Here is a 24,457-nt window from a genome sequence, read left to right as displayed (position 1 = left end):
TTTGTTCATTCTCAAAAGCTTCCGTAAGTCAGCTTTTTGTGTAGAACGTATGACAAAAAAACTGAAAGTGCAAGTAAATGATATAAAGCGAGCACAGGCAAATGTCTTCTTTTGATAGGAGTTGTATGGAATGCATTAAGAACTAGTTAGTGCACATCGCTTCAGTTTGTTGTAGTAACGAGTTGCTCTATTTCTTATGTTATCAGGCACCACACCTAATTTATGCAAAAATGGGTGGGGTGTCATAATAGAAACTGTTAATCTAGTTTTATTTGATTCTTTTGTTTTCCAAATAAATTTGTTCTGCATTTTGGTTTTGATCGAGATCATAATCAATTCTCACAAAAGCAGTGACAGTTCTCTAAATAAAAAATTTCTTAATGGAGAATTTGGATAAATTATTGTGGATATTTTGAATTAAGTTAACTAAATTATAGGATTAATTGGGTGAATTAATTAATTAAGTGAATTAATGAATATATTATTGTACATTTTGTATTTATTTATATTTAGGTATAATTTCATACAATTAATCAATCAAATGTTTGGTTTAATTAGAATTTTGTAATGTTTGTGAAAAGTCTCTTGTATTTATTTGATCAGAAATACAGTAAAACAGTAATATATTTCAGAAGTTTGGGATCAGTAAGATTTGTAATGTTTTGTAAAAAATGTATTTGATCAAAATTACAGAAAAAGTCATTTCAATTGAAATTTTATAGTGATTTTAATTATTTGACAAATAAGAAGTTATCATATATTACCGTATAATTATTATTAATGGTTTAAAATGGTTATTCTTTTTTTAATGCTACTTCATTGCAAGCATCACCTCTTTACCAGTTACAAATTGACACCTTTTAAACCAAATCATTTGAATAAGGCTTTGTTCCATGGATTCTATTCCGTCAGTTTTATGAGTGTTTTATGATTGTGTCTTTTATGATTTATGATGTGGTTAACAGAGAACTAATAAATCCTTTTAATTAAAATGGGCACATTTGCAGGTTTGTTGCTCACTCTGTTGGACACCTTACACCTGAATGACTGAATGTTGTGACTCACAACAAAATACAATCTGAACCCATAACCGCCTCTAAGAAAAACTCAAAATAAGATAATCTGCATATTTCTTAAGCTTTTATGTTTTTAGTCATTGTGTTAGCTGGAATGTAGAATTTCTTGTCACTACAACGAAAAGAAAAAACTAGAACAGGTCATTACCATGTTCGGATGTGACTTCATATTATATGGCTTGTCATAAAAAATGAATAAACATGAACACATTTGTTTATTGATCAGACATCACATGTAGCACCTCTAGCAATCACTAACTAAAGTCCTGAGCACATAACACAGATAAGATAAATACACAAAGAACAAATAACCTGTCTTGGACATTTGCCATGAGTTTATGTAACTGCTATTTTTGAGCTTTCTGAGTAACAACCCCATGCATTTTTTTTTTTGTAATATGCAAATTGGTGTGGCTGCTGCTGGAAATGATGCGATCTGTGAAGACTTGACAGGAATGCTTTTCTTCCAAACAGCTACTGAAACATAACTGTAAAATGTTAAACCATGATGTATAGATTGCTGGCCATTGTTAGAACACTTGGCATATTTAAGAGGTTTTCAGTTGTTTTTGCTGAATTGGCCATAAAACAAACTATTGCCAGAACTACTTTCAATGGAAGGAATCTGCTGAAACATTCAAAAATGATGGACTGGCCCCTCAAAGTCCGGACCTCAACCCCATTGAGCAAATTTGGGGTGAGTTGGAATATAAACTGGTCAGAATGTACTATTGTACATTCAAAGGAGAGCCTTTGGCTTGAGTTGCAGAAGGCATGGGATAACATTAGTGTTGAAGTTCCCAGGAAATACATTGACACTGTGCCAGAGAGATGTGCTGCTGTAATTGCTGCAAAAGGTGGAGATACCTATTATTAAAATCCAAAGTGCACGAAAACAGTACAACATGAACATTATGAAATGAAATAATGTTTTGGAGGCAAAAAAAAGTCAGTATTTTCAGATATGTCAGCTGTTCTAACAATTTTGGCCACCACTGTATACAATTTAAAACAAGCGTTTTCTAAATATTTTAAAATGTAATTTATTCTTGCAATAATTCATTACTCCAGTCTTCAGCATCACATAATCCTTCAGAAATCATTCTAATATGCTGATTTGGTCTCAACAAACACATCTTATTATTATCACTGTTAAATAATGTTGTGCTGCTTGTGCTTTTGTGGAAACGGTGATGCATCTTCAGCATTCTTTCATGAATAGAACTTTCAAAAGAACAGTATTTATTTGAAATAAACCCAAAATCATTTCAAAAAGAAGTGTATTTAGTTCTATTTCATTTTATTTCACAAGAAAAAATTGCGCAAACATTATGCAAGGAATTTCAATTTGTTTTCTCTAATTGCTGGCCTTTTTAGTTTGTGAAAAGAAAAGATCACTTAATGCCCACCTGATTCAACTGACTCACTGTTTAGTATACATTGTGCCCATAGTAACCTTCATGCCTCGAGTGAAATTCACTCAACCAGATATGAGCTGAATAACAGGTGTTATATGACACAAAATTCGGATTAATCTAGGCATGTGCTTATACTAGCACTGGCATAATATGATTGGAAATCAGGTTTATGCTTGTATGGTGTATAAAAGGAATCTGTATCTTAATTTACAGGCTTTGACTATTCTAAAGTGATTCACAGTGCACACTACAGGAACCTCTGGCGCAGTGGGGCTCACTTGGGGTTTAAACCTTCGGGATGCAACCTAAATCTTTTACTGCTAAGTCACCTCCCTCACACACTTTCTATTGTTTTTGCTTTGTTATTGTGATTGGCCATGGCAACCAGATGATGAACGACTCTTTCTTGTTTTTCTTATTGTGTGTATAGCTTCATTAAATGTTTGTGCTATAGCCTGGGGACTGAGATGAGTTCAGTTTAACGTAAGCAGTGCATACAATGAAGATACAGTTCACAGTGATGTAAATGTGGCTGTTTGTGCAGTAACTGTACTGAGAGGTTTCCAATCACACCTCAGGAATGAGAGATTTCTGCAAGATACTCTGCCCGCCAGGGACTGAAGCGTGTGCAAACAGAGTTTTAAAAGTGTGTCTCAGGAAAGGCATCATCTGTATATGAAAGAATGTTTTTTTTTTTTTTAGCATTCATTTTGATGATAATGTTTTTTCTCCCCCTATTATACTCCTCAACTCAAAAGCAATACATTACTTTATTCTGCCATAGTAATTTGGGAGTTCATATTACTACACTACAGAAGTTATTTTGGTTAAAGATTAATTATATTTCAGTATTGAATGAGTACATAAAATCAGGGTTCACATTTGTCTTCATGCCTTATAACTACTGACTACGGTAAGCCTATAAATACAATTTTGAGCTATCAGGTTGTATTCACAATAAACTGCATTATACATTATACACATTTTGTAGGGAAGCTTGTTTACAACATTGATAAAAAAAGGTAATCATTATTTTTTGAAATCTCAAAATTCCTACTGTGTATGCTTCCCTTGGAATTCTGTTTATATCTTACAATTCAGACTTTTTTCTCACAATTCTCAGAATTCCCAGAACTGTGAGATATAAATGAAGAATTGCGAGAAAAAAAAAATGAAAAAAGCAAAGGAAAAAATAAGAAAAATACAATGATTATAAAATATCAAATTCTCAGACTAAGAGTCTGAATAATTTTAAGGCGAGACACCACAGGTGAATAAGGTAAAAAAAAAAAAAAAAAAAATCCTAATAGTTATCACATTTTTTATATTATACATGTTTTAAAACGTTAGGTTTGACAGGAATGCTGTCAAATGTTATGTTACATATGAAAAAGAGTAATTATTTAATGAAACATGCGCTAATTTGCATACATTTCTTATAAAAAATCTAAATACTGGATGATGTAAGTTTCAAAATTCTTTATTTTTTTTATATATGAGTCAAAGGTTTTTACAGAGGGAATTTTGGGTGTCTCTTTTTTGTCAAGCCATAATTCAGAAAATGCTATGAACATGAAACACTATATTTTCAAGATATTTAGGGGATTAAAATGTTGTATATATTCAAGCAAATTATATATGAACAAATCCCTTTGTAAAAACCTTCAGGATATATATACAGGAATAAAAATGTAAAGTTTGGTGTGTGTATGTGCTACTGAAGTGGAGTTTATGGCTCAGTGTAAGAGAAAAAAAACTCATTTTGAGAAAAGGGCCTTTAAAAGTATGTATTTTAATCGAAATCTATTGAAAGTGCTATAAAATAAACACTTAACAGTGTCTTTTGCATATTTTCTTTCCATTAGACTGAAAAAACACTTTATGATAAACCAAAAAGCCCAAAATTAAAAACTTCACAGGTGCATGAAGAAGCAGTTTTGGTTTCTCTTTTTGCCTGCAGTGTTTACCTTAAGTAAACTTTTTATTTATTTTTTTGAAGTTTTTTTTTAATCAAATAGTACCTTGCTTATATATACATACACCGATACAGATACATGTCTGCCACTGCTGAACGTGATAAAATAATGACAAGTTATATTATGACTGGTCTCCAGGCTATCTGTGTGTGTGTGTGTGTCTGTGTGTGCTGGTATGGGTATAGCATATATGCAGATACATTTCTTCATACTCCCCTACTGAAAAATAAATATACTAAAATGTATTAGAAATGCATTTATTCTATGCTAAGTATACTACAAATACATTTGCATATTTATGTACTGTACTTAATAAAAATACCCTGCAAAAGTATGTTTATGCTAAACTGGTATACTGAAAGTGTGCTAAATTGGAACAACTGATTTTGTACTTAATGTACTTTAACTGCGTGTATTAATGCTAAAGAAAGTCCAACTAAAGATATACTGAAGTACATTTGATTGTTCTAAAGTGGAACTATTGCGAGTATACATCAGGTACACTTTAATTATCTTGCATAGATCATACAGTCCTCAATAATAGTAACATTAAAACACATTTTAGGCTTATTAATAGGAAATATGCATTGTGCATAAGTAGTACTCCAAATAAAGTTTATCTGTTATATTTAGTGTGTCTCAAACAATATGTCAATAAATATGTTAATAAATTTGAACTATAATTAGTATGAAATAAATGTATTTAAAATAAATTCCTTTTTTTGGGGTCATACCTGTTCATACCTCTTCTCTGTATCTGTATCTGTGGTGAGTGACAATCTATTTCTAATGTGTTTGACAGGCAATCCTTAAATATGTTAACTAGTAGCTCATGTTTACAGAGGTTAAATACTTGGGATAGGTTGTGACCCCCCCACTTCTCTTCCCAGGAGGTTCTTATTCTTCAGGAACGGTTTTGGGTGTGGTCCAGGCTTTATCATAGATGTTTTCAATATCCTTTTAAAGGGTAAGTGTTGCTTGAGGGTTGGGTTTTAATCATGTCTTAGCCACATGCAGCAATAGACATGAAATAATAAGAGCTGTCTTTCTGAAATATTTGACCCTAATAAACATCAGCTGTCATTCCCAGTGCTCTCCATGTCATAACTGCCTGTTTAACCTCAAGTGTACATATGTGCACGAGAAAGAGAGAACATTTTGTTTTTTTGCCAAGAGCAACCCTCTGAAGTTTCATCTATCTTAAAGAGAACCTGTGAACGGAAAGTTGAGAAGTTCAGCTGAACATAAGTAGAATATTTGTAGAACATGTTAAACCAAGAGGACAATTTAGCACCTATAATGTTTGCTTAACCACTGAAACAGTCAAAAAAAAAAAAAACATAATAGTAATGATACAATAAAAACCTTTAATAAATAAATAAAACCCTTAACACATTTACACAAACCTATGGAAGCCAGTTTCATCCACAGGATAAAAAAATAAATAAAGCTACCACTTGTTTGTTTCACAATTCTACTTTTTTTCTCTTCTCTCAGAACATACAGTTGTAAGGTCCTTGGCAGAAACACGATTCCACACAAAACAGCAGTTGTCACACCCACCCAGTGTTAATTTCCTTGTAGCTCTAAAAAAAAGTTTTAAAATGCAAAATCAGAAAAAGTGAAGTGATATGTGGCCAAGTATGGTGACCCATACTTGGAATTAGCGCTCTGCATTTATCCCATCCAAAGTGCACACACACAGCAGGACACACACACAAACCGTGAAAACACACCCGAAGCAGTGGGCAGCCATTTTTTGCTGCGGCACCCGGGGAGCAGTTGGGGTTTTGGTGCCTTACACAAGGGCACCTCAGTCGTGGTATTGAAGGTGGAAGAGAGCGCTGTACATTCACTCCCCCCACCTACAATCCCTGCCGGTCTACAAGACTCAAACCCACAACCTTTGGTTTAAAAGTCAGACTCTCTAACCATTAGGCCATGACTTCCCCTAATTCTGGCATGCAATGTGCGATCTGCCCAAAACTTTTTTTGATATGTTTGATAAGAGTCCTGAACATATGCCCGTCCCCATATTTAGTTATTGTCATAGAGCCACCTGCTGGCAACAGGAAGTGCCATGTTTTACACTCTAACGAACTCCTCCTAGAGATGTAATGACATCAGCATTATATTTGGTAAGTCTGCTCTAAAGGCCTTTGCAATGTTTAATTGCAAAGATCTTGAGTTTTCGTTAAACGGTGTGTCCTTGGTGGCCTGACAAACTTCAATGTTTCGCCATGGAAAAGGAAGTTGTTGTAAATCAGCCATACAATGTCCGATCTGCTCCAAACGTCACACGTTTGTTAAGAGTCCTGGCCTGAACACATCTTAGGGCCAATATACAGTTATAATCATAGCGCCACTTGCTGGCAACAGGAAATGACTTGTTTTATACTAACTTAAACATGCAATGTCCAGTCTACACTAGACTTTACACGTTTGGTAAGAGTCCTGGCCTGAAGACATCAAAAGGCAGTTATACAGTTATAATTATAGCGCCACCTGTTGGCAACAGGATATGTCATACATGTACTTGTCATACTTCATATGTTTGATCAAAGTCCTGGCTTGAAGATATCTACATGCCAATATTCAGTTATAGTCATAGTATAGTCATGTAGCACCAGCTGGCAGCAGGAAGTTTGGAACATATAAATGAATTTGACATATATCTCTTATATTTACTATTTTAAATGCATATTGCCCACTGTTTTTGCTGTTTTCCTAAAACCACTAGGTGGGGTTGACCCCGGTGCGAGGGAGTATGTATTGTGAACAAATCAACAATTGATTTCATTAAAATAATAATAAAAAGTGTAATGTTTAATCAAAATGCCATAACTTTCTATACAATAGTTTCTGTAAAGCTCCCTGAAACAATGTGTGTAATGTAAATTAAGTAAGTATAAGTAAATATTAAAATATGATGTATAAGTAAATATTGCGCTGTTAATTTTGCATATGGTCATGTTGACTATCTTTGTTTCTGGTCTTCTCATTTTCTTATTTTCAGCTCTGATTTTTTTCCAACCTCATCTCTGCCTTGGGGGTTTTTGTACCTTTCAACAGAACATTCCACTCTATGCAGGTTTAACAGTAAAAATAAAGTGGGTGTTTGGTTTCATGCATGTACTTATGTACAGTATACACGTGTGTGCGTTCAGGCCTACATAGGAATATGTCTAAATTGTACGAATTATTCATATATTTATAAATGGATTCCATTTTTAAACCTAAAAAAGATATGTGAATTGACACCACAGATGGTTGAAATATTATACTTACAAAAATAGTTATTACACTGAATAGTTTTGATAAGTTTCTAAATATGGGTTGAGACAATTCTGTTGTATTGTTATTGGTTCTTGACAAACCCAGTGTTACTCTTCACAAAGCCGTGAATATGATAAGATAAGTGCAAAATGTTCCATTCTCCATGACATCATGAGATAATTCTCATTAGCTGGAAGTGATGAGACTATGATGACATCATGACTTTTATGAAATCATGCTTTAAATAACATTATAATTAAATTTTTTTAGCATTCTATTTTGAGCTCATAGGGGGTCTAAAGTTTGCTAACTCATTTCAAGAGTATTTATTTTTTACTTTAATTTATTTGATAGAGTATACCAAATGAAAGCACAGAGTTTCCGGCTTTTTGGCATCTTTTACATAACTGATGTTTTGCCTAACTTGACTTACCTGAAAATAATTAGGCCAAGGCATTTTCTATTGTGCATTTACAAGTGAAATGACACCACCCGCTTTTGTTTAGTTAATTAATCACTGAAAAACAGGTTGTCACACATATTGAATATACCTGAAAATATATCCACCCACATCCACCCACACACACAAACAATATTATAGTCATAAAATTATACATATCACAGTCATAATCATCACACGTGCAAAGTGGGTTTCTACATGCACACAAACAAACTTATATGCGTGGAGTTTCGTCAGTTCCACTTCCACGCCTCTAACTGCCAAAAAGAAAATAAATTCACAGTTGTGTAGTATTGGTTTTGCAGGTGTGTGTGCGAAATAGAGATAGAGAGAGATGTGGGTGGGTGAGAGAGTGAGAGTATTGGTGGCGAGGGTAATTCTGGTAAAGGTCTGGTAAATCTGAATGGTTTGCTTTATTATTCTGGGTAAATAGACACAGGTTGGGTTTATGTGCACTGGCGTCATCAGGTACGCGATATGTTATTGTTGCTGATGACTTGGAATAACTCCAGTATACAATAACTACAACAACCAGTCTATACATACACACCTTTGCGTGACTTACAGGTTCAGTGTATATTCTTAATGTCTTCATATGCTTTCACTATGGAGCAGTGTAATAATAATAAAACCGTAATACACTAATACACAAAAGTTTGAAGTGATTAAGATAAAAAAAGAGCAAAAGAGCAAAGAGCATTAAATTAATCAAAAGTATCATTAAAGATATTTGAAACGTTATACAAAAGATTTCTGTTTTAAACAAGTTATGTTTTTATTAATTTTATATTCATAAAACACAAATATTGGAAAACATTATTAGTTATTAATATTTGAGTGTCAAAAATAACAAATCAGCATATCAGAATAATTTCTGAAGGATCATTGTGGCGCTGAAGACTGTGTCATCACAGGAATAAATTTGCCATTTTAAAATATACTGAAATAGAAAACTTCTTTAAATTGTAATAATGTTTAACAATATTACCGTTTTTACGGTGTTTGATCAAATAAATGCAGCCATATCAGTAGTGTAGCCAGAAAAGAGACTCTGGGTGTGCATATGAAAATCTGGGTGTGCCACATTTATTGTCAGATTACTGTGAAAAATTATGGGATAGTATTTTTGTCGCACTGCTTCCGTCCAACCATACTCCTAGTGGTAATTTGCAGGTCATGTCAAAATGTAGTTAATTGTTTAAATGTAATAATTTTCTTCCAAATACGATAATTTTTAATTTTGAACTTCTGGTACGATACTTGGACATTTCCAACCTGGCAACACTGTCTGTTGATGTTGGGCCCGGGGAGGGAGAAACATCCTCATCAGGTGTAACCTTAGGCCTTGTGTCCGGCTGTCCATCAAGCCGAGGTTTTTTGCTAAAAAAATTAAGGAGCTCTGCGACATATTGCTAGCTAGCAATGTGCAATCAAAAATTATCTGTTTATATCATAGACTGCTGGGGTCACAGCAGCTGCTGTTTGCTGATTGGCAGTCCGAATGTCAGCAGATATATTTTAACAAAAATAATTTAAAATGTAAATTACATTTGAACTTTTTTAGCATTATTGCACCATATATTGGATTCTTATTTCTGTGCCCCTGAAATTATAATTTAGAATGTTCAGTGGCATCACAGACCTGCCAGATTCAAACAGCTTTCGCGCGTTGGCTGGCACTGAGCCAGAGAGGGACGCGCTAGGCGCTTGTCATATATCACAATAAATATGCAGTGTTTTCAACCACATAATGTTTATTTTAGGTTTCATACATTTAAATATACATAATCACTAGTAAAACAATACATTGGTAGTTTGTAAAATACACACTGATGTCTATGGAAGCAGCAAAAACTTTCTAATCAAATGTAATTTGCCGACGTGTTTTATTCATATATCAGACAGACATAGCAGAACAATAAAGTTTACTCTATTCTTCGTCCAGTTCAACAGCCACTTACTTTCATGTATTTCGGGAGAAACTGGGGAATTCAAGTGCTGAACGTTAAATCCGGCTGACAGCACTCTGAACTGCAGCGCTCATCTCGTTATAGATCAAGATAATTTATAAAGGTTTTTAAACGAAGAATCGGAATATCAGATAGTTGACATGGTAAGCAAGTTTGTGTATATATTTTAATAAAAAATCAAAAACTAAATAAAACGAATGCCGATACATCTGTTAGTGGCTGCGGTGTGTCACGTGACAATCATGACGCGTCGCAATGGAAACAAGGGGTCAGTTAAAATATTTGTAACTTACGCGTGAAAGGATTGATTTAAATATATATATATATATATATATATATATTTTCTAAGTAAACAACAATAGCCCAAGTTTAGTAAACATTTTTTATTGAGACTATAAAAAATAATTCTGCATCTATTTTTAGGTGTGCCAGCTGCCACTGTGGGTGGCACAGGCACACACTGGCACACCCGTGGCTACGCCACTGCTTTGTAAGCATTAAAAATACTCTCAAAACATTTTTTAAAAATGAAATTTGCCCACACCATGCTTTGCGCACCTTCGTGCACAGTCGTTTGTCTTTACCCATTGTTATAGTCGACCTTTATCCGCGCTTGTTAGATCTCTGAAACTCTGTAAGGCGTGTCTTGTCAGGAAGGGAAATAGGGAGAGATAGAGAGAGAGAGAGACAAACAGAGAAGGAAGGAAAGGGCGGAGAGGGAGAGGCAGGCAGTCACACACACCCAGCCCTTCTCTTCTCTTCTCTTCTCTTCTCTTCTCTTCTCTTCTCTTCTCTTCTCTTCTCTTGGGCCCCCTCCTGTCTCCGCTTGAGCGAATCCCCACCCTCCTCACCTCCCGCGAGCGCCCGGCCCTAATCATGTGATAGACGCTCAATTCACTCAGGACACTTTAAACACTTGGACAAGAAGTTGTTTCGTAACTCTCGGGGAAGTTTTTTCGGCGTCAGCCTAAATGCTAGTGTTTCATTTGGATGTTTCATGCCATCGTGATCCGGGTTGTTGCTTTCTTCTGCAGTCCTTCATAACGGCGCGCTTTTCACTTGAGGAATATATTTACTGACAAGTAAGTTACTGTATTCATGAAATACCATAGTCTGAGGTAAAATAATCTAAATCAAACCGTCCTGTTGTAGTGAGGCTATTTTAGTCGAATAATAACATTTTAGTTAATCTTTTATTTAAATAAATAGGCTAAACAATATCTAATATAGGGTATTCAATTTCACAACAGAGCCTATCCACGGCACTTTCTAGAGTAACCAACATTTGACAGATGTGTATGGGTCAATGTCAAATAAGTATGTCCGAAATTATAGCAACAAGAAATCTTTTAAGAATCTATTTAACGTCAAGTTTTCAGAAATTCCATCTTTGTATTCATGTTTATATGAATTCCCCAAAAAGGGGAAAGGAAAAAGAAAAGAAAAAGAAGTAATAAATATATTTTTTTCAAGCAAACATGAATTTAATGGCTAGTGTTGAAAAAAGTAGCAAAATATTGAAAATACGTGATTGTACAAAGCTTAGTCATATATTCTATAAACGTTGTTTAAACATTCACACATTAATTCGGTCTTTAATATGAATACGTTTTCTAGGGTTAGCTTACTTAAATAAAACTTAATAAAAAAACACATAGGCCTACCTTTTATTCAAAAGGGTTATTATTATTATTTATTTAACAGTCTTTAGACAGTTACACCACATAATTTTACTTCAATAATAATCTAAATGACATAAATTAAGAAGGATGATGAGGTGAATTCAATTCATTTAATTTACCAGAACTGCATGAATTGCATTTTAATTGCAATTTTTAACAACTAAAAAAAAATAACACTGTCATTTACATCTATTTGTTTTGATTATTGTTAGTTTTATTAAATAATGCATTTTTGGCACTTACTCTTTTATTTTATTTTATTGTTGACATGAACTGGTATTGGCTCTGCTGTAGTTGCACTGGTGGCTCGACCTAAACTTCAATATTGCTTATATGCAAAAATTATTTTCATGCAAATGAAACACACTGTAGGAACATGTGTGCAGGATCATATTGGTATGTGCCTTTGGCTAAGTTGGATTTGTTAACTAAACATTTGTCAAATTTCAGAGTTCTGCAACACTTAATAATAATAATAATAATAATAAGTTTAAATGTTAACAAACATTTTGCATTAAGATGCTTGGCAGGTCTTCAGTTAATGTACATTCAGAGAGTTAGAAATGTCATGACACCTTGATTGATATATTATACATAATGTGCCTGAACTACTGATCGTATATGGTCACTTGGATAATTAATTCAAATGAATCTGGCCAATACATAGTTTTTGTTGAACACACGTTCTAACAGGCAAAAATATAACTGTTTTTAAAATCAAAGATATTATTTAATATGGCTTCAAGCCCAATTCTCATATTCTTTTGCAGTAATTGGTTTGGTTTGTGATCAGCTTGGCCTGCATTTAGAATGTGTGGATCTTCAGCTTTTCAAAATCTGAACATCCTGCCTTTGCATTTTGGATTGTATGAAGATTAGCTTTACTGTAAGTATGCGCATGGTTGACATAGCAATTTTGGTGTAAAAATCAAATACAGTAAAGCTAATAGTCAAAGCCCCAGGGTCAGTAAGGCTGTTGTATTCGGAGCTTTGTTTCAAGGCTGAGGTTTGCGTCAGACATTCCATCTGGCACATGGAGCCTCTTTTCCTGTTTTCCGCATTTGAGGGGAGGCTGCCTAGGGGGAGTACCCACATACACACACACACATGCCTAAACCCTCCACCCACTCACACGACTCTTTCCTTGGATCAATACTCTGATCTTATCACAATACACACACAAACACTCCACTACAAAAGAGGATCATTTTCAGAGCCGCATACCATTGTTAAAATGCTCAGCCTCTCTCTCGCTCTTTCCTTCTCTATTTCTCTCTTTCTCTTTTCCTTTAGTTTCAGGAAAGGCCAGAAGGGAAACTATGGCCCCATGTAGAAGAGCTTCTCTATGTGTTCACTGTGGAAACAATAACAGACACGCTGCGGCCTTCTTGCTAAAATTGGTCTTCTGCCTAAATTTCAGTTTTTGTTCCTATACATTTCAGTCAGACAGAAGCCTACAGTATCTGTAAGGTTTTTCACATTGTGATCATCCAGTTCAATCTCAGATCTCATGCTTCTCTCAGACACCTGGCACCTAGTTGAAGACCTGTTATCTGAGAGCGGTGGTTGGATTGCGTTGCATTGGACCAGTGCGGTTCAATTTGGTTTTGGGTTTTACATTGGTTCGCTATTAGATTCTTTACTTTGTAATTTTGGTCTTCACATTTTCTCCATGTCAGCAAATTGGACCATTTCTCTCCACTAGGAAACTGCATTAGTCTCTTAGGCATTCTGTGGTTTCGAGTGTGTGTATGCCTTAATGGATTTGCCTACTTCACCGGTTTGCAATGTTGAGTGAAGAGCTTCAAGTTCTTCAAACAGTCTCATCTACTCATTCACACCGCCTGAGGTTAAATTCACACCGCAGCATTCAAGAAAGAGAATAAATAATGTCACTAAAATCTAAAGAACTGTAAAACTTAGCCACACTGTTTAAGAGCTTTAACCTTTTTAAAATACAATATAAAGCTGTTAATGTGTGATTCAAAAGATCTTTTAAAACACAAATTTTATTTCTGAATATTTGTTTTCAGGTAATTATTTATAATAGAGGTAAAGAGACAGAAGGTAGAAACAGATTGAGTTATTAACTTATAATAAGACTATAATTATAGTACATTAAGTATTTAAGCACCTTAATTTAATTGCTCAAGAACGATAATTATTGATTTTTGATAAAGTCACTCCAGTCTCTCCATAAACACATCTAGTGAAGCATGTACTAACTTCTCTTTATTTTATGAGACTCTAAAGTTAACTTGATGGAGTTATTGTGTGTGTGTGTGTGTGTGTGTGTGTGTGAGTGTGTGTTTTGTTGTTGTGAGCAGTGAAAGGCTTCATGATTAATGTAACGGGTTCACTTGAACTCTGCCAAGCCCGGAGGATAGATTTGAACTCTTCTCTCTGCTTCACCTTATCATGTTGTCTTATGATAGATAAGAGAAAAACATGACAAAATCCAAATAGAAAAATTCAAAACAGTGTTTACTTTTCCTTACTGAGGTCCGTCCGTGTGCAACAACTCTGATGGCGGTATCTAAAAAAAATTCTGTCCTTTATTTGGAAAAGGACTGTTTGTTTGACTAAGATTTCCTAAGAAGGAGCTTAGCAGACTTTGATGCTACTGCAGACAAGTTAAAAAGAAAAGCTGTGCTTCGTAAGTGTACAAAACACATTAGTATACACAACTGTTTAAAAGTCAGGGGTCAGTTTATTTCTTTCCACTTTTATTCAGCAAAAATGCATTAAATAGATCAAAAGTAATGGTGAAGACATCAGAGTATCTTGGAATAAATGTACCAGTTTCCACAAAAATATTAAGTAATAGTAAGCAAAAATGTTCTCAACAACAAGATGTGTTTCTTGAGCAGCAACTGAGCATATTAGTTTATTTATGATCACGTGACACTGAAGATTGGTGTAATGACTACTAAAAGATTCATCTTTGCCATCACAAGAATACATTTCATTTTAAAATATATATAAAATAGAAAACTTAAAAAAATAATAATAATAAGTTTTAATAATATTTCACAATATTACAGTTTTACTATATAATTATACTATATATATATATATATATATATAGCATGGTATTCACTTTCACTGTATGGAAAAGAACAGCCAGTACATTCTGCTAAACTTCTCATTTTGGGTTTAATGAAAAAGAAAATCATACCGGCTTAACGTGACCGTGAATAAATGATGGTAGGACTTTCATTATTGACTAAACTATTCATTTAAAACACTACGGACATTAAGTCTGAGTCTAGTTACAAAACCTTGCACTTAGTAAAGCATTCAAACTGAGGTCTTGAATGATGTTTAACTCATCTGTTGTGACTTGTCTTGTGTCTCTTTATCTGTGTGGAATTCTATACTGTTGGTATCAGGTTTGGATGAGTATGTCTGTGTTTGTGTGTACACTTCAATATGTTGTTTTGTTAACCCACACCTGACCCTGGGGCCAACGGGAGTGTTTCACAAGCCTGTGTGTGTGTGTGTGATCGGCATTGTCTCTTGTGATAGTAGTCCTGTTTATATATGTGCGTCTGAGGACTGAGGAGTGTTCAGTTTGCTGGGAGTGGACCTGGACTCAGTGGACCTAGTATAGATTGTACTCTGTGTGTGCGTGTGTGTTAACAGCACCACCCTGGGTTAATGATTGTAAAAAGAGACTTTACATTCACTCCTCTCTTTCTCTCTTTCTTTTCTCTGTCTCTCTGACTTTGGACTTTAAAAGCACTCACATATCATTGCGTCTCATGGCTCACTGATGAACTGTCTAAACATCCCATTCCTGCCTTGAGTCCATGGACTCTACTGAATTCTAATAAAAATAGTCTTAGGTCATTTTTTACTTTAAATTACGTTTTGGAAATAGAAATTGACTGGCACCTGTAGTACTGTACCTATAGATTGTAGCACCTGCATCTTTGTGTCAGGCTTTGAGGGCTCAAACCAAACACACAGACAGATCAAACAGCAAAACATATTTGTCTCTTTTGTGTTCGTAAGACCACATGATCATATCTAAGATATCTGATGAGCTGGTTCTGCTGTAGACCTTTCATCTTTTGCTTTAAGCTTCCTTTAATTGTGCATTGTAGACATGCTAGCCATGTTATTCTTTTACTTTTGACACTTTTTGACTTTTACAAATTAAACTCTCTTATAATACCTCTTTCACACTCTTACTAGTTTATTTAATTTATCCGCTCATAGTATTTTTTCTGATGTAAATGGCGGACACTTCCTCATTATATCACCTGTGGTGGATATTTATTCGTTGAAATTTATGATCTGACAGTTACAAGTTGTGCGAAATGATTTATTTTATTTTAATCATTTGTAAAATTGATGTATTTTCACAAAATGAAATTGCGTTGAACTCTTTAGTCAGGATATCATAGTTTACATTATTTTTAATAAAATTAAGTTTGTATTTATTTATAAACACTACCATTCAAAATGTTTAAGAGATCAATCCTTTATTTAATGGGGACACATTAAGTTGAGCAAAAGTGACAAAAAATATTAATAGTTAACTATATTAAAATATTTATTTTTAGATTTTTTTGGATCTACTGTAATAAAGGCAGCCATGGTAAGCGTAAGAGATTTCTTTAAGAAACCTAACCAACCAACCAAACAAACAAATAAATACATAAGAAAGAAAGAAAGAAATACATTTTAAGTTTTAATGTAACCAAAATTTACCATTTAACACAAAGGAGGAAAGTTATCTGTTAGGTAATAAAAAAACTGAGACAAAAAGCCCCTTTTGAAGAAACACCCTAGATCAGGGAATGAATCTATGAATAATCTACAGTTGAAATAGTGGCATTTATAGTTGCAATCCTATAATGTGGCCTTTCTGTTTCCTAAGACCACTGGGTAAGTAGGTCAGGTGGAAAAAGCTCTCTAATAGTGTTGCAATCTTATGTACAACCACACACAAACAGCGTTCATCGCCCCGGGCATTCTAACTTCCCCTGTACTTTAAGTGATTAGTGTATCAGCACCTCTCGCATGCTTCTCTGCTTCTGTGTGCTTGGAATGAAGAATGACTTCCTGATGGCTCACGACATGTCTCTAATGTGGGACTTTTCTGTTTCTAACTGATATACTAATGTTTGCTCTCTGTATTTCCCAGAATTCCAGCGGCGGGAGCCATGCTCAGCTTTGACACAATAAAAACAGACATGGTGAGTACAGTTTTTAGGGTAAATACTCTCAAATAAAATACTTGCTTCAGTCTTTCTACTACAATCTTTCTATTGTTTTTTACTCATATATATTTTTTTATTAGTCAGGGTAGTGCCATATTTCATTTTTGACAGGAATGAAAACAAGGCTGTGAGGGATAGTACATTGCTTTCATTTCATTTCACTGTTGTATAAAATGTATTAAAAAAACACTCTTAGTAGACAAACACTCCATAGAACAGTTTGGAAGTGAGGTGACATGAACTAGAACCTTTATAAAGTGCGTGACTTTGTATCCCTCACAGCCTTGTTCAGTTCAGTATGGCGTGTAACTTGATTAAAGTCTGTTAGCCAAAAGAAGTTGTTTTGGACTATTCTGAAATGTTCCTCCACCTTCCTGATTCTTGTCTACTTCTTTGCCTCTGGTTTATGTGATGTTAAAGAAAACAATGCTTCACTTTCCGTTTCCAATAACAAACCTGCTTTACCAACTAACACACAATGGGCTGCCTGGCACATGGCCATCTGAGCACCCTGGTCTTATTGGGACATCAGTTTGTTTGTTTAAGTGCAGTATCCATATGCAATCCTCCAATTCTTTATAATAACACAAGACGCATTTACAAAGACTAATAAGTAAATTTTTTTTGAATCGCATGAGTATTTTATTAGGCTTTTTCAAAATGTATCTCTAAAACTCATCTCGTACTTGCTCTTTTTTCTCTCTTCCTCTAGCTGTAGATGGACATGCATTCCTTTCTTATTAGGTTAGGAGTTTATATGGGGTGGGAAGTCGTATTTGGCTCATATTCAGTCATTCAAAGTTAGTCTTTTTGTCGGTTTATAGTTCCCAGATTGAACTGGTGCTCAGCGCAGCTGCTTTATATGGCTGCTTGTGTAATTATGTACATGTGAATGTGTAAATATGTTCCCAGCGTGTTTAACGTCTCACTCTCTTTCTCTCTCAGTCATTGACTTATCCAGCTTACCTGATTAAATCTGCACCTGAGGCATTTGGAGTCTTATTATCACCTTCCATGGTCCCTCCTTCCACAGCTCACCTATACTTTCCTCACTACTTCCAAGAGCACTACCCATACATGAGCCCCCATCACACACCCCCTCTGTCCCAGGATGTCCATCACTCCCAGAACGAACCTGTCGATTTATCCATCAGCAAAAGATCCTCCGTTTCATCGCCTTCATCATCTCTGGCATCGTCATCTCCCATAGCCACTCCACCATCGCCTTATGAGAGAACCAGTCCGGTGTCACGTCCTCGCCCCAGCTCCGGCTCTGGCTCTATAACAGGAAGCACTTCCGGCTCATCTCAGACAAGGCAGCTGACCCCACCACTGTCCCTTCCTATTTCTCCGGTAAAAATATTGGTGATGCCTTACAAAAAATGTGCTGTGATGATACCATGTACTACTGAATGATTACCATTTTCCAATTCAATGGTGTTTACATTGTAATCCAGTGTACACGGGCAGAAAACATGGTGTTTATTTTTAGTCTTATTAGTTAGGTCACACACTGTATGACCTTTTTTATAACAGTGACTTCACTACACGTGTTTTATTATAAGCTTATTTTCAATTTCTGATTTAAATAGATTTTATTATTGTTATAAAATAATATCTTCACTGCTTATTTATACTTAAAAAAACATTTCTTCATCAAATAGTTTTTTTTATTTTTTATTGTATGCTCACCAAGACTGCATTTTACAAAAGTACATTTTTTGGTATTTCAATATATTTTAAGTGTAATTTATTCCTATATTTGCAAAGTATTCGTCAGTGTCACTTGATGCTTCAGAAAACATTTTAATATGCTGATTTGGTGCTCAAGAAACAGTTGTGTTGCTTAATATTAGCTGTGGTTTATTTTTTCATTATTCTTTGGTGAATAGAAACTTCAAAATAACAGCTTTTATTTGAAGCAGAAATTTTGTAATGTTAAACTCACCTTTGATCAATTTAATGCGTCCTTGCTAAATAAAAGTATATCACACACACACACACACACACACGCACGCACGCACGCACGCACACACACTCACACACACACACACACACACACACACACACACACACAGTTTTGAACAATAGATATCATAGAAATAATTTCTGTGATATCTAAAACTTATCTGTGATATCTAAAACTTAGAGACCAACTGACATTTCTTAACCAATCTGTGTTTGTTTTTCTGATGCAGGTTTTTACACCTATTGTGCCTATTTCTATCATGCAGCAGTTACCTGTGCTCTACCCTCCCCAACTACACCTGTCTACCTCCATCATGACATCACCTGAGGATCCTGCTAACCGCGTTGTTCCATTGCAGTCTACGGAAAGTCAGAAAGGCTTAGGAATTCATAAAAAATATCTTCATTTGTGGTCCAAAGATGAACCGAACCTTATAGGTTTAGATTGTCATGAGGGTGAGTAACTGATGACAGAATTTTCATTTTTGGGGGAACTATCCCTTTAAGAACGAGTTAGTAATGACGTGCATCTTGAAATGAAATCATAACAATGATGCACTTGCAAATCATTATCTAAAATATTATGCAGAATTATGCATGAATCCATATTACTCCTGCACTTGATTAGCTAATCCTGAGTTCATGCTGAAGTAAGCATTCATTTAGGTATTAGTACATAATTATTAATGTGCCTTTATTGTAAAGTGTTACCCACACACACACATTATTAGCTTTTGCACATTAAGCTCACATTGCCAAACACATGCTTTCACTTTCTACCGATGAGTAGATGGGTGACAGTTGTAATAACATAGCCTTCCATTTTTTCTTTGCATGGTTGATTGATTTGTCTCCTCTCTCTTGTCTTCAGTGTCTAAAATGGAGTCAGAGAATCCCCCAGACGTACACGAGGTCCTCAAACCAATCAAATCCGAGCCCCACCCTGAACACGCTCAGGATTCCCTCAGGCAGGAAATAACCTCACCCCTCATTACTGTCCCACCGTGTTATGAGTGAGTACTGAGCTCTCAAACACACATATGCTCAATTTGCTCTTCATTATATCACCATTTATCTGATTTTGTATGATCATGGCTAACACTTGTGCATGTAAGTTCATAAAAAAAAAAAAAGTTGGTTAAATAAGATAAGATCTATCGATCTGTCTATGTATGTCATTTAAAGTACATTTGGCCTACAGTTCTCTTTCAGTGATACAAGTATGTGTGTGTGTGTGTGGTGTAAAGCATATATTTCTCTATCTGATATCTCTTGCTGCTTGTCTGATAAAATCCCCCAGCATGCATTTCAGAGACAGCGTGTCTCCAAGTGTTCTTAAACACTCATGGGTTAGGAACCTATCTATGCTTGAGCACATACAAGTGCACGGTTGAGAGTTTGTGTAGATATCTTATTTTGTGCGTGTTTTAGTGCACTTTTACAGTGGATTTAGTGTCATTGGCTATGGACATACTGCATGTGATTAAAAGGAAAAAAAAGTGGTGAAATACAGAGAAAGGAGCAATGTTTATGATGAAGGGAGGAGAAAGCGTTTGATTTAGAAAGGAAGGGAGGAGAAAAGTAGAATGATCATTTTATATTGGGTGCGGTGCCAAAAAACAGCTACTTTTAGGCACAAATGGTAGAAAGTGGGAGAAGTGACATTGTAGACAAAGACTGAAAATATGTAGCTGAAACAGACAAGGAGGGTGTATGGAGAGGATTAAGGCGAGATGAGAGAGAAAGAGAGAAAAGTATTTAATAATAGGGTGCATTTAGGCAGGAACTTACAGTAAAAGGTGTTCCTGTTCAGTAAATGCACGGGAGTTTTTTCAAAGTGTTTATTGTCTACAAGTCGGAAGATGTAAGTCCATTCACTTAGAAAAGTGCTAGCCTTAACTCAACAAGCTGCACAATTAGATGTATTATTCATGTCTGTAGCACAAATGATGCTGAACGAGTTGCCCACTTTAGTTTTATATTGTTAAGGCCTAAGTGTGAGCAGTAATAAGGATTTTTCCTTTGGCAAACAAGCACTGCTAATAAAAAGCATAAATGAAGCATGGGACAGCACCAGAAAAGTGTACTGTAATTAAACAAAATCTAATGTGGAGCTAAGGTCATAAATACTTACAATACTCAGGTAACTTAAAAACAGTGTCATACTCTGCTTTGGGGTATATTGTATGTAATACGTCTGACCCCCTGTGGTTAAAACAAGAGCTGCGCTTCAAACACTATTTTTTTTTTTTTTCATTTTTCAACAGGAGAAACCCACACTCAGTGATTGTACGTCGAAAGGCAGAGTCACCAGATCCACTGAAGAAGCGTCGAATTCATCGATGTGACTTCAATGGCTGCAATAAAGTCTATACCAAAAGCTCCCACCTGAAAGCTCATAGACGCACACATACAGGTAAACAGGCTATTTATGCAAAGACTTTCCTTTTCCTTAATACACACAGTTAATTAAGTGACACTCTTTTTTTCCACTCTTTTTGTTGGCAAAACATTTAAAAACAAGTATTTTATGCTCACCAAAGCTACATTTATTAAATCAGAAATATTGTTAAACAGCTTTTTTTAATACTTTATTCCTGTGATGCAAAGCTGAATTTCCAGCAGCCTTCACTCCAGTCTTCAATGTCACATGATCCTTCAGAAATCATTCTAATATGCTGATTTGCTGCTCAATAAAGTTATAATAATAATAATTATTATTTTTATTATTATTATTATTATTATTATCATCAATGATTATATTTTGTGGAAACCGTGATACACTATCATTTAAAAGATTGGTGGATTAATTTATCTTTCCTTGTTCAGCAACAACACATTCAATTGATCAAAAATTACATTTATAATGTTACAAAAGATTTCTAAATGCTAAATGAATTCTAACTGTTTCATATGTTTTTATCATCAAAAACCTTTTAATCTTCTTATTATTGACCCATATATAGATTAAAATGCTCTTGTACTCTTACTCTGGTGCTGTTCATGCGGATGAAAAGGCTAAACACTCTTCTAAATGCTCTTTTTATCTCTTTGTGTGATCATTTAGGAGAAAAACCTTATAAGTGCATGTGGGAAGGCTGTACGTGGAAGTTTGCCCGCTCCGATGAGCTGACCCGTCACTTTCGGAAGCACACGGGTGTGAAGCCGTTCCAGTGCCCTGACTGCGATCGCACCTTCTCTCGCTCCGATCACCTCGCCCTGCACAAAAAGCGCCACCTGCTGGTGTGAGCTTAATACTGCAACATGTGAACGGAGCAGAAGTTGCACCTTCGATTAAGCCTTTGCTCAACGGGAGCTTCATCTTCAGTGAAGCCAAGGGCCGTTTTGTGTTTCCTGTCCCCTTCCAGTTCAGGAAACGCTGTGTATTAGAAGAAAAGAGTGGAGATGATGGATCTTACGATGGCTAGCTCATACTTCATGAAAAAGAATTAGTATCCAAGTGGATTTTGTCACTTACTATGGATATGGAGTAGTGCTGTGGATACGACCCTTATATAGACGAAAGTCTTTTTCTTGATACCAAGCATTCACTCTCTCTCCATTATCGTTCTATACACGTCTCTCTTATTGTTTTGCCCTCTGCAGGTCAGAGGGCCCATTGTGCCAGTTACAGCACTACACAAACAAGCATAATACAATTACAGTAAGCCAGTCAGACACACATACACAAACACAACTCAGACAGTTTCACACTTTTAATGTTGTTTTAAGATGCAATTCGGGTCAAACCTGCACAATGTGAATTAATTTTTTCTCTTATTTGTATATTAATTGGAAACATGAATGTGTATACGCAGATCCTGTATATGCATTCAGCGTGTGTGTTTCATGTTTACCGAAGCGGATTTAAAGCTCACATATTTTCTGAGATTGTTTGATTTGGGTTGGTCAGTTCACACCAAGAAAGATAACTATAAAGATAACTAGATAACAATAACTATAACAGTGTCCACACCTATGCACAATAATGTTCTGTTTATTATAAGCATGCATTGCAGTCATCTGCCACTTTAAATGCTCAAGATCAAGATCATTAAAGAAGAATGGATTCTGTTTGGCTGTCAGCAATTGTAGAAATTGCAAACAAATTTAAACAATATTGTTTCTCTGTGGCCTTACTGTTATATAAGTGGACTCTATTCTTTTACATTTAGAACGATATCTTTATCATTATAGTTATCGTCCTATGTGTAAACGGATCTTTATAATTTGACTCTTAAGAGTTCAATTTTGACAAAAAGTTTTTGGTTCCAAAAGTAGCTGCCGAGCACCTGACCTGGTAAAACATTGGCATGTTTTATTAATTGTAATCATAAATTAATACAGTAGTTTATTATCGTAAGTACTATGTACTGTGTAAGTTCTTGCAACTTTGCACATGCACAATTTACAATTTAGAAATGAATAATAGAAATATTTTTCCCTACATACATTTTAAAAATACAGGTCAAAAGTGTGAGGGGTCAAAATGGTGTTTTAAATGTTAATTGGCTGGTCTGAAAATTGAATACTTGATCTTCCAGCGCATATATGTTAGTTGCAAGGACTTAAAGAAAGCTTAATTTTGCTTAATCTCACCATTATTCATATTTGAATAATTTCTGTAATCATGAATATTCCTATAATCCTAAATATTTTGTTGTGTCGTGTTGTATTTTATCAAATCCAGTGTCCAAGGCTCAAAAGGGTAAAATATTATTTCACTGAGGGGTGTTTAGGTGGAGAAATGTGATAAATGTGAACCATTCAATAAGGGGCATTATTTTATTAGAGTGAGTTCATCTAGGTTATGGGTAACATTGTCTTACTGCTAACACTTTGTTTGTGAGATGTTTGTTATAAAATTATGGATACATGCAGGGACGAGTGTACTCTTGTTTTTCTCTTTGTAGGTTTTGCAAGTCATTTTTTCGTGAACAAATGTTTGTAAAGGGCAGTGTGTAAACGGAGACAGTGCACTTTAAAATAGATTTGAAATGGCAAATATCTGTAAATTGGAGTCCATGAATAGCTTTAAGCTTTGGGCTGTATCTCCATATTTTTCTCTTTCTATATAGCAGTTCAACAGTTTGTAATAGACCGCTTTCTGTTTTTCTCTTCTCAACTGAAGGACAATGTTGAAGAACAAGGAGGAAAAGAACTAGGGGGAGCTTACATAAGAAAGGAAAAAGTCCTTAATGAAACAACTGAGATGAGTCAAAGAAAGAAAAAGGATGAAGCATTTGTTTCTTGGTCTGATGCATAAACCACAGCAAAGCTGTACTACACATCACAGAAATTAACTAATTATATAGGATAATGGAAATATATATATATATATATATATATATATATATATATATATATATATATATATATGTGTGTATGTTTAAAAAAATG

At 34.9% G+C, this 24,457-nt stretch overlaps 1 protein-coding gene across 1 annotated transcript; it reads left to right on the top strand.

The window, feature by feature from the left end:
- The first annotated feature begins 10,970 nt into the window (after positions 1 to 10,970).
- LOC132143543 (Krueppel-like factor 3) lies at positions 10,971 to 24,409 on the top strand. The gene is made up of 7 exons (XM_059553863.1): positions 10,971 to 11,258; positions 17,014 to 17,065; positions 18,035 to 18,442; positions 19,288 to 19,504; positions 19,929 to 20,070; positions 21,325 to 21,473; positions 22,125 to 24,409. The coding sequence occupies exons 2-7, from the start codon at positions 17,033 to 17,035 to the stop codon at positions 22,304 to 22,306; spliced, it is 1,131 nt and encodes a 376-aa protein (XP_059409846.1). The 5' UTR covers positions 10,971 to 11,258; positions 17,014 to 17,032; the 3' UTR covers positions 22,307 to 24,409.
- Positions 24,410 to 24,457: the final 48 nt, after the last annotated feature.

This window comes from Carassius carassius, chromosome 7 (genome assembly GCF_963082965.1).
Source record: "Carassius carassius chromosome 7, fCarCar2.1, whole genome shotgun sequence".
NCBI classification, from domain to species: domain Eukaryota; kingdom Metazoa; phylum Chordata; class Actinopteri; order Cypriniformes; family Cyprinidae; genus Carassius; species Carassius carassius.
The sequence above is the reverse complement of the archived record's forward strand: the minus strand, read 5'-3'. Positions and strand labels throughout refer to the sequence as shown.

What these genes read in the sequence shown, in the direction of transcription:
- LOC132143543 (XM_059553863.1), top strand. Translation starts at nt 17,033, where the DNA reads ATGCTCAGCTTTGACACAATAAAAACAGACATG. An exon ending in TGTCCCTTCCTATTTCTCCG is followed by an intron (nt 18,443 to 19,287) that starts GTAAAAATATTG and finishes TTTCTGATGCAG; the next exon opens with GTTTTTACACCTATTGTGCC. An exon ending in TCATAGACGCACACATACAG is followed by an intron (nt 21,474 to 22,124) that starts GTAAACAGGCTA and finishes GTGATCATTTAG; the next exon opens with GAGAAAAACCTTATAAGTGC.